This window comes from Ylistrum balloti, unplaced genomic scaffold (assembly GCF_031769215.1).
Source record: "Ylistrum balloti isolate Yb309-2 unplaced genomic scaffold, AGI_CSIRO_Ybal_v1 Utg370608, whole genome shotgun sequence".
Lineage (NCBI taxonomy): Eukaryota > Metazoa > Mollusca > Bivalvia > Pectinida > Pectinidae > Ylistrum > Ylistrum balloti.
The window spans coordinates 249,815-260,782 of record NW_026782374.1 but is presented as its reverse complement, the minus strand read 5'-3'; the positions used below and the strand labels follow the sequence as shown (position 1 = coordinate 260,782).

At 33.6% G+C, this 10,968-nt stretch overlaps 1 protein-coding gene across 1 annotated transcript in view; it reads left to right on the top strand.

Annotated features, from left to right (window-relative positions):
- The first annotated feature begins 2,727 nt into the window (after positions 1-2,727).
- Positions 2,728-10,968, top strand: part of LOC132556926 (GTPase-activating Rap/Ran-GAP domain-like protein 3) — a 148,591-nt gene continuing 140,350 nt past the window's right edge. Inside the window, exon 1 of the mRNA XM_060221381.1 lies at positions 2,728-2,876. Within this exon, the coding sequence (XP_060077364.1) occupies positions 2,746-2,876 (131 nt within the window). The 5' untranslated portion in view covers positions 2,728-2,745. The remainder of the gene's footprint in view (positions 2,877-10,968) is intronic.

Below are 10,968 nucleotides of genomic sequence, written 5' to 3'. Positions count from 1 at the left end.
TTATATATATAGGTGTGATATATACATGAGTGGTATATACAGGTATGATATATACAGGTGTGATATATACAGGTATGACATATACAGTTGTGATACAGGTGTGATATATACAGATATGATATATATACCTGTGATATATACAGATGTTATATATATATATAGGTATGATATATACAGTTATGAAATATATGATATAAACAGCTGTGATATATACAGGTATGGAATACATTATATATACAGGTGTGATATATACAGGTATGATATATACAGGTATGATATATATGTGTGATATATACAGGTATGACATATACCGATATGATATACAGGTGTGATATATACAGGTATGGAATGTATGATACATACAGATATGATATATACAGGTATGATATATATAGGTGTGATATATACAAGTATGATCTATATAGGTCTGATATATACAGGTATGATATATAGAGGTATGCTATATACAGGTATGAAATGTATGATATATACAAGTTTGATATATAAAGGTATGGAATGCATTATATATACAGGTATGATATTTACAGGTGTGATATATATATATAATTTGGAATGTATGATATAAACTAGTGTGATATATACAGGTGTGATATATACAGGTATAGAAAGTATGATATAAACTAGTGTGATATATACAGTATGATATATACCGATAATGCATATACAGGTTTGATATATACAGATGTGATATATATACCTGTGATATATACAGATGTTTTATATATATATAGGTATGATATATACAGGTATGATATATATAGGTGTAATATATACAGGTGTGATGTATACTGGTGTGATATGTATGATATATTCAGTTGTGATTTATACAGGTTTATAATATATGATATATACAGGTGTGATATATACAGGTATGGAATGTTTGATATATACAGGTATGATATATGCAGGTCTGATATATACATGTATGATATATACAGATAAGACATATACAGGTATGATGTATATAGGTATGATATGTACTGGTATGTTATATACAGGTGTGATGCATTCATTTGTGATATATACAGATATTACCTATACAGGTTTGATATATACAGGTGTGATATATACAGGTATGACATTATACAGGTATGATATATTTATAGGTGTTGTATATACAGTTGTGATATATACAGGTAGGATATATACAGGTATGAAAGGTAAGACATGAAGTGGTGTGATATATACAGGTGTGGTGTGATATATACAGGTGTGATATATACAGATGTTATATATACAGGTGTGATATATACATGTATTATATATATAGGTGTGATATATACATGAGTGGTATATACAGGTATGATATATACAGGTGTGATATATACAGGTGTGATATATACAGGTATGACATATACAGTTGTGATACAGGTGTGATATATACAGATATGATATATATACCTGTGATATATACAGATTTTATATATATATATAGGTATGATATATACAGTTATGAAATATATGATATACACTGCTGTTATATATACAGGTATGTAATACATTATATATACAGGTGTGATATATACAGGTATGATATATACAGGTATGATATATATGTGTGATATATACAGGTATGATGTATACTGGTGTGATATGTATGATATATTCAGTTGTGATTTATACAGGTATATAATATATGATATATACAGGTGTGATATATACAGGTATGATATATACAAGTGTGATATATACAGGTGTGATATTTACAGGTATGATATATACAGATGTGATATATACACGTGTGATATATACAGTTGTGTTATATACATGTATGATATATACAGGTGTGATATATACAGTCGTGATATATACACGTATGATATATACAGGTGTGATATATACAGGTGTGATATATACAGTCGTGATATATACACGTATGATATATACAGGTGTGATATATACATGTATGATATATACAGGTGTGATATATACAGGTGTGTGATATATACAGGTGTGATATATACAGATGTGATAGACATAAATATTATGTATAGTTAGATATATTGATATATTTTATAATTTGTCGTTTGATTCACGTTTACGTACATACTACTGATACAATTTTGATATGGTATAATTTTTATTTGATCCATTACAGTTTAAGTTTCTTCATTAGCAAGTCTTGTAAGGTTTACTACGAATGGATATTTCCAGTTATTATGTACAACGACGTGTGCGCATATGCGTGAGTGAAAGATTCCCACGAGTGTGCTAGGTGGTGACTTGTAATGGTGTGAAACAGGCGTGTAGATCGAATACTCAACCTTTAGTGGTGTAGGCTTTATCTGATAAACACTTCTTCGACCATAGATATATTAAGGCTGATTGAAGATATAACACCAAACTATTGTTTAACGTGTCCTCATATTAAACTGTGTCAGGTATTTATAGCCACACTACGATGTCATGTTATTTTGTCGTCATTGTCTCGCCGGTATCAATTTTTGTGTAGGAAGACATTCTCTATGTTAAAACGATGCCATAGATCCGCCATCGTGCTGTCGTGTCAAAGGTTAGAGGTCATTCGAGATCATGGCTACGTCATGCAAGTTAATTTGCTGTGAATTGTTTAAGTGTCAGTGATGTTCATCCACGTTGCGATCAACTGTGATTTATCGGGACATGTGCTTTACACATCCTTGTGATGGATGCGAGGCTCAGTCGAGGTATGCGCCCCGAGTTATAGCAGATGGATGTACTAACCTTATTGATAGCCTTATCGACATGGATGGGGTCGTAATGAGATTCAGGTCCAAATCATTCGCATTTAGAAGACGAGACATAAGTCAGAAAAGTCCACAAAAAGAGTGCATCAAAATTAGATGGAAGGATGATTTCCGTCGGCGGTGTTTAAGGTAGTACCGTTCTCTCAATGTTAAAGCAATTATCGATGTTTTCTTTACATTGACAAAACACAAAATTACATGTGTGTAAGTTCTTGTAATAATGATAACAACAACATAACTGAAAATATGACTGTTACCATGATAACAACAACATTACTGAAAATATCACTGTTACCATGATAACATCAACAGTCTATGTTTACATCAATGGATACTGTGTATGTTTACATCAATGACTAGAGTCTATGTTTACATCAATAACTACAGTCTATGTTTACATCAATGATTACAGTCTATGTTTACATCAATGACTAGATTCTATGTTTACATCAATGACTGAAGTCTATGTTTATATCAATGACTAGTCTTTATTTACATCAATGACTACAGTCTATGTTTACATCAATGACTACTGTGTATGTTTCCATCAATGAGTAGTCTTTGTTTACATAAATGACTACAGTCTATGTTTACATCGATGACTAAAGTCTATGTTTACATCAATGGATACTGTGTATGTTTACATCAATGACTGAAGTCTATGTTTACATCGATGGTTACTGTGTATGTTTACATCAATGACTAGTCTTTGTTTACATCAATGACTACAGTCTATGTTTACATCGATGACTACAGTCTTTGTTTACATCAATGACTACAGTCTCTGTTTACATCAATGAATACTGTGTATGTTTACATCAATGACTTCAGTCTATGTTTACATGAATGGATACTGTGTATGTTTAAATCAATGACTACACTCCTTGTTTACATCAATGACTACAGTCTTTGTTTACATTAATGAATTCAATCTTTGTTTACATCAATGACTAGTCTATGTTTACATCAATGACTACTGTGCATGTTTACTTCAATTACTACAGTCTTTGTTTACATCAATGACTAGAGTCTATGTTTACATCAATGACTGAAGTCTATGTTTACATCAATGACTATTGTGTATGTTTACATCAATGAATGCAGTCTTTGTTTACATCTATGACTGCAGTCTTTGTTTACATCTATGACTACAGTCTATGCTTACATCGATGGAAATTTTGTTTACATGAATGACTACAGTCTATGTTTACATCAGTGACTACTGTATATGTTTACATCGATGACTAGAGTCTATGTTTGCATCGATGACTAAAGTCTATGTTTACATCAATAAATACTGTGTATGTTTAAATCAATGACTACAGTCTATGTTTACATCAATGACTGCAGTCTTTGTTTACATCAATGACTAGAGTCTATGTTTACATCAATGAATAATGTGTATGTTTACATAAATGACTTCAGTCTATGTTTACATCAATGACTACAGTCTATGTTTGCATCAATGACTAGAGTCTATGTTTACATCAATGAATACTGTCTTTTTCATCAATGACTACAGTCTATGTTTACATCAATGATTTAGTCTATGTTTACATAAATGACTACAGTCTATGTTTACATCAATGACTACAGTCTTTGTTTACATCAATGTGTACAGTCTTTGTTTACATCAGAAACATAACACAGATATAAATGTGTTACGGACTACAAATTAATCAATTATCCATTAAGATGATTAAACATTCGAAGGCATTTTTCCGATGAAAATGTATGTGCTTCCGAACTGAATTGCATAGTACCTGGGAAATAAGAGACCGAAATTCTCTTTCAGTATGCCTTCGTTGTACAGAAAGTAATTTAAGGTGGGCATGTTGGATCTATAAAACCTCCAGGTCTCATCCTAGACCGATATACATCGATAGATACTGTTAGAGTGAGCCACGCTGGTACTGAAAACCCGTTCAATATAGTTCTATCAAACATTGCCAGATAGTCACATGTTTAATAAACTGTAATAAAAAGATTTGAGATGAAAATTATGACAAACTATCAGATATGTTAATTACGACAAACTATCAGAGATGTAAATTATGACAAACTATCAGTGATGTAAATTATGACAAACTATCAGAGATGTACACTGTGACAAACTATCAGAGATGTAAATTATGACAAACTATCAGAGATGTAAATTATGACAAACTATCAGAGGTGTAAATTATGACAAACTATCAGAGATGTATGACAAACTGTCAGATATGAATGACAAATTATCAGAAATGTACATTGTGACAAACTATCAGAGGTGTAAATTATGACAAACTATCAGAGATGTACATTGTGACAAACTATCAGAGATGTAAATTATGACAAACTATCAGAGATGTACATTGTGCCAAACTATCAGAGATGTAAATTATGACAAACTATCAGAGATGTAAATTATGACAAACTATCAGAGGTGTCAATTATGACAAACTATCAGAGATGTAAATTATGACATATCAGAAATATGATTTGAGAAATGCTTGTTACAATATATTACCAGAGATGCAAGTTTTTACTTATTATAATTGTGAATTTGAGAATGGTTAGTTATTAAACATTATCAGAGATATGACAAAACGATAAGAGATTTAAGGTTTGACAAATGATTAAAGATTTAAGGTATGACAACAATCTGACATGATTTAAGTTCAAACAAAAAGATATGAATTTGTGAGTAGTTATTTAATATCATAAGAGTTATTACTTGTTCTAATCTGTTAAACATTAACATTTTATTTGTTTAATAATGTTTGGTGATCTCAGCGTAATTGTCCAGTGTCAGCAGTTAACACGGTGTGTGACTTATATATTATACAAAAACATCACTAATCCTTATTTACTGTATGACCGTTAGTCTGATAAATTATAAGGAAGTACATAGGTCGTGTAAACAGGATGTTGTGATAACGGTTTCCCTTTCCTGCACGAATTTTATTGGTTAACCAACAGACAATGCATCTGATAATATATGAATGGATTACGGTTTCTAGAGATAGTGTATACAAATACAGTAAATTCAGTGGTGAGTTTAATAGGGTACGGTTGCCTTCTAGATTCCCGTCAGAGGGAATTTCCCTATAGCTCGATCGGTAATCTGATAATCGATGGTTCGATGTCCGGCAAAGAGGCACACTACTAGCTTTTTCTGATACGTTTTATGCCGTTGGTCACTCATCGTGTTAGCATTAATGACTATTCGTACAATGAAGCAGTGTGTCAACGAGTTTACGAGTCACTGGCTTCGTAATGAAATGAATCAAGGAAGTGTTGTGTCATTGAGTTTACGAGTCACTGGCTTCGTAATGAAATGAATCAAGGAAGTGTTGTGTCATTGAGTTTACGAGTCACTGGCTTCGTAATGAAATGAATCAAGGAAGTGTTGTGTCATTGAGTTTACGACTCACTGGCTTCGTAATGAAATGAATCAAGGAAGTGTTGTGTCATTGAGTTTACGACTCACTGGCTTCGTAATGAAATGAATCAAGGAAGTGTTTGTCATTGAGTCTACGAGTCACTGACTTCGTAATGAAATGAATCAAGGAAGTGTTGTGTCATTAAATTAACGAGTCACTGGCTTCGTAATGAAATGAATCAAGGAAGTGTTGTGTCATTGAGTTTACGAGTCACTGACTTCGTAATGAAATGAATCAAGGAAGTGTTGTGTCATTGAGTTTACGAGTCACTGGCTTCGTAATGAAATGAATCAAGGAAGTGTTGTGTCATTGAGTTTACGAGTCACTGACTTCGTAATGAAATGAATCAATGAAGTGTTGTGTCATTGAGTTTACGAGTCACTGGCTTCGTAATGAAATGAATCAAGGAAGTGTTGTGTCATTGAGTTTACGAGTCACTGACTTCGTAATGAAATGTTCCAGGGAAGTGTTGTTTCCAATTAATATTACAATACAACGTTCACGTTTGTTTCCCTTTTATTAAACTGTCGGTGTGCCGCGTATTGGGCACAAAACCTATTATTACAAAACCGTAATTATTAAGTTTAAGCAGCGGAATGAAATAGAACTTGTACTCCTTCGAATGACTTTGTTATCGATTCCTGAGTATTGACAATGTTTGTTATATTTACAAGATATTGGTGATTCGGCTATAGTGTCTGGTGACTGACGTATTAATATATATACGGCTATAATGTAGCGATTCTATGAAGGACAATGACTGTTTGACTGTATTTACATGGTATTCACGTGTACATACAGTAGTAATCACGCCGTTCATGTCAGCCAATTTACAATTTCCCCGGAGTCCTGACCTCTGTGTTTAGGAACGGTCAATACAGATTATTATTGTATTATGTACCGAGTTATCGGCGGCACTTAATTAGGCAATTTATCACGTGATTACTGGGCGCGTGCTCTAGATCCGTGGATTGGTAAACAGTATTCCCTAAAATATCGGTTTTAATTTTTGCATGAAATGAACGTACTTGGTAAACTGATTCCTTAATTACTATGAAGAACGTGCAGTTTACTTGATAAAAGACTTGGAACACTATATGGTATAGGACTTCAAATTTTATGTATTGTATCCTTATAAAATAAAGTATTGTAACAAGTAGCATTGTCACCTTTAAATTTAGGGCACGCGTGGTTAACTCGGTTCATTTCCGACGGTAGAAATTACAACTAGGACCCGTGGATACAGATATAATTCAAAAGTTATATTCCGCATTTTAAAAATGATTAGAAGTATATGTACAGAAAGTACAAAAGAATAAAAAAAAAAGTCCAGGGGAGAGACAGAACCTATGAAACAGATTGTCCTAACAACGTCTGGACTCTTCATGTGGGGAAATAAGCTCGATCAACTCATTAATATTCATGAAAAATGACGTGAAAATATTTGTAACGTCATCAAAACTTAGGTGGCGGCAAGCACGAAAACAGGGGATAGGATGGATGGGTGGGAATGGGGGTACAAATAGACTTTCTTTTATGACTGTATCCAATATTAAATGTAGAAGCGAGAAAACTTGTTTTTATTATTTTATGAAATGATGTCTATGCAGTTGAATGCATGAGCATATAAATGTATGCTATTTATTCGACAATTGCACTTGTTCAGTAGTATTCAAAATGAATTCGTCATATTTTCTACGAAACTGTGTTAGACTTTCTATAAATTTACAAGCGCTCACTGCGATAGCCTCTCTGGTGTCCTTACAGTAGCAATCTAATTATTATTGGAAAAATGGTTGAACGGTGATGCCGGGTTCAGAATACCTATTGATATTTTTTCCCGTCATACTGTTCCTGTTATAAGCCTAGTTAGCCCGTTTCTGACCCCTTCAACTTTAGAGCACAAATGCGTCATTTACCATTTCAAAAGTCTCAGGAACCTTTAAACCTGTTTCTTCGTCAGTATTATTTCCGGAATCTGAAAATATCGGGTCAGTTCTGTATATCACATACGGTGACTTGCCGTTCTCGAAGAATACAACTCAGTAATGGCATCCAATGTCATTGAAAACGGGAACATTATGCCATTTTGTAGCATGACGACAGACATGATTAATCTCTTACAACATCAGTTTTGTGATTTTCGCAAGAACCTAGAAGAAACAAAATAGTGATTATTGTTGATATCGGTACATTCAGAACGGTGTTAAAATGTGCCTAGCCACGTTAATTATAAAAATCACCCGTTATTTATTATCCCGCAATGCATTTATAGTATATTCAAAAATTAAGATGACGGATATTCAAATTAACTGAGCGAGTTTAATTTGCCGTATGTAGAAGTCCAAGCCCTGTTTGCTAACCTAAAGCATCACTACTCACAATGCAAACTTTTACATCAGTGACCACTTGACTTACTCTAAAACCCATCACAAAGCCTACAAAACACAATATAAATCGATGACCACGACGACTCGTCACAAAGGTACAAGGACCGGTTATACAGGTGATGTGGCTAAAAATAGATCTCATACCTGGACAGCACATGTATGACCACTAATACTACAACATATATCAACATTCACTCACACGTACATTCACGTACATCATTCAGAAAACATAATCATAAGTTCGTGACAGTATCAATACACCGATGTCCTACTAAAGCATTTGCAGTGTAAATACTTGCATCAATTAGAAAAAAAAGTACGTGACAGCAAAAAACTACACCTTAACATGTGGCAAGATGATATGGGTTTGATGAAAAAAAAAATACACCTTACCATGTGGCAAGATGATACGGGTTTGATGAAAAAAAATACACCTTACCATGTGGCAAGATGATACGGGTGTGATGAAAAAAATACACCTTACCATGTGGCAAGATGATACGGGTTTGATAAAAAAATACACCTTACCATGTGGCAAGATGATACGGGTTTGATAAAAAAAATACATCTTAACATATGGCAAGATGATACGGGTTTGATGAAAAAAAAATACACCTTACCTTGTGGCAAGATGATACGGGTTTGATGAAAAAAATATATCTTAACATGGCAAGATGATACGGGTTTCATAAAAAAAAATACACCTTACCATGTGGCAAGATGATACGGGTGTGATGAAAAAAATACACCTTACCATGTGACAACATGATACGGGTTTGATAAAAAAAAACACCTTACCATGTGATACGGGTTTGATAAAAGATACAGGTTTGATGAAAAAAAATACACCTTACCATGTGGCAAGATGATAGGGGTTTGATAAAAAAAAAACTACACCTTACCATGTGGCAAGATGATACGGGTTTGATAAAAAAGTACACCTAAACATGTGGCAAGATCATACGGGTTTGATAAAAAAAAAATACACCTTACCATGTGGCAAGATGATACGGGTTTGATGAAAAAAATACAACTTACCATGTGGCAAGATGATACGGGTTTGATGAAAAAAGTACACCTAAACATGTGGCAAGATGATACGGGTTTGATAAAAAAAATACACCTTACCATGTGGCAAGATGATACGGGTTTGATGAAAAAAATACACCTTACCATGTGGCAAGATGATACGGGTTTGATGAAAAAAGTACACCTAAACATGTGGCAAGATGATACGGGTTTGATAAAAAAAATACACCTTAACATGTGGCAAGATGATACGGGTTTGATAAAAAAAACCACACCTTACCATGTGGCAAGATGATACGGGTTTGATAAAAAAACTACACCTTACCATGTGGCAAGATGATACGGGTTTGATAAAAAAAATACATCTTAACATGTGGCAAAATGATACGGGTTTGATAAAAAACCACACCTTACCATGTGGCAAGATGATACGGGTTTGATAAAAAACTACACCTTACCATGTGGCAAGATGATACGGGTTTGATAAAAAAAAAATACACCTTACCATGTGGCAAGATGATACGGGTTTGATGACAAAAGTACACCTAAACATGAAAATACGGGTTTGATGAAAAAAGTACACCTTACCATGTGGCAAGATGATACGGGTTTGATAAAAAAAATACATCTTAACATATGGCAAGATGATACGGGTTTGATGAAAAAAAATACACCTGACCGTGTGGCAAGATGATACGGGTTTGATAAAAAAAATATATCTTAACATGGCAAGATGATACGGGTTTGATAAAAAAAAACTACACCTTACCATTTGGCAAGATGATACGGGTGTGATGAAAAAAATACACCTTACCATGTGACAAGATGATACGGGTTTGATAAAAAAAAACTACACCTTACCATGTGGCAAGATGATACGGGTGTGATGAAAAAAATACACCTTACCATGTGACAAGATGATACGGGTTTGATAAAAAAAATACACCTTACCATGTGATACGGGTTTGATAAAAGATACAGGTATGATGAAAAAAATACACCTTACCATGTGGCAAGATGATACGGGTTTGATAAGAAAAACTACACCTTACCATGTGGCAAGATGATACGGGTTTGATAAAAAAAATACACCTTACCATGTGGCAAGATGATACGGGTTTGATAAAAAAATACACCTTACCATGTGGCAAGATGATACGGGTTTGATGAAAAAAGTACACCTAAACATGTGGCAAGATGATACGGGTTTGATAAAAAAAAATACACCTTACCATGTGGCAAGATGATACGGGTTTGATGACAAAAAATACACCTTACCATGTGGCAAGATGATACGGGCTTGATGAAAAAAGTACACCTAAACATGTGGCAAGATGATACGGGTTTGATAAAAAAAAATACACCTTACCATGTGGC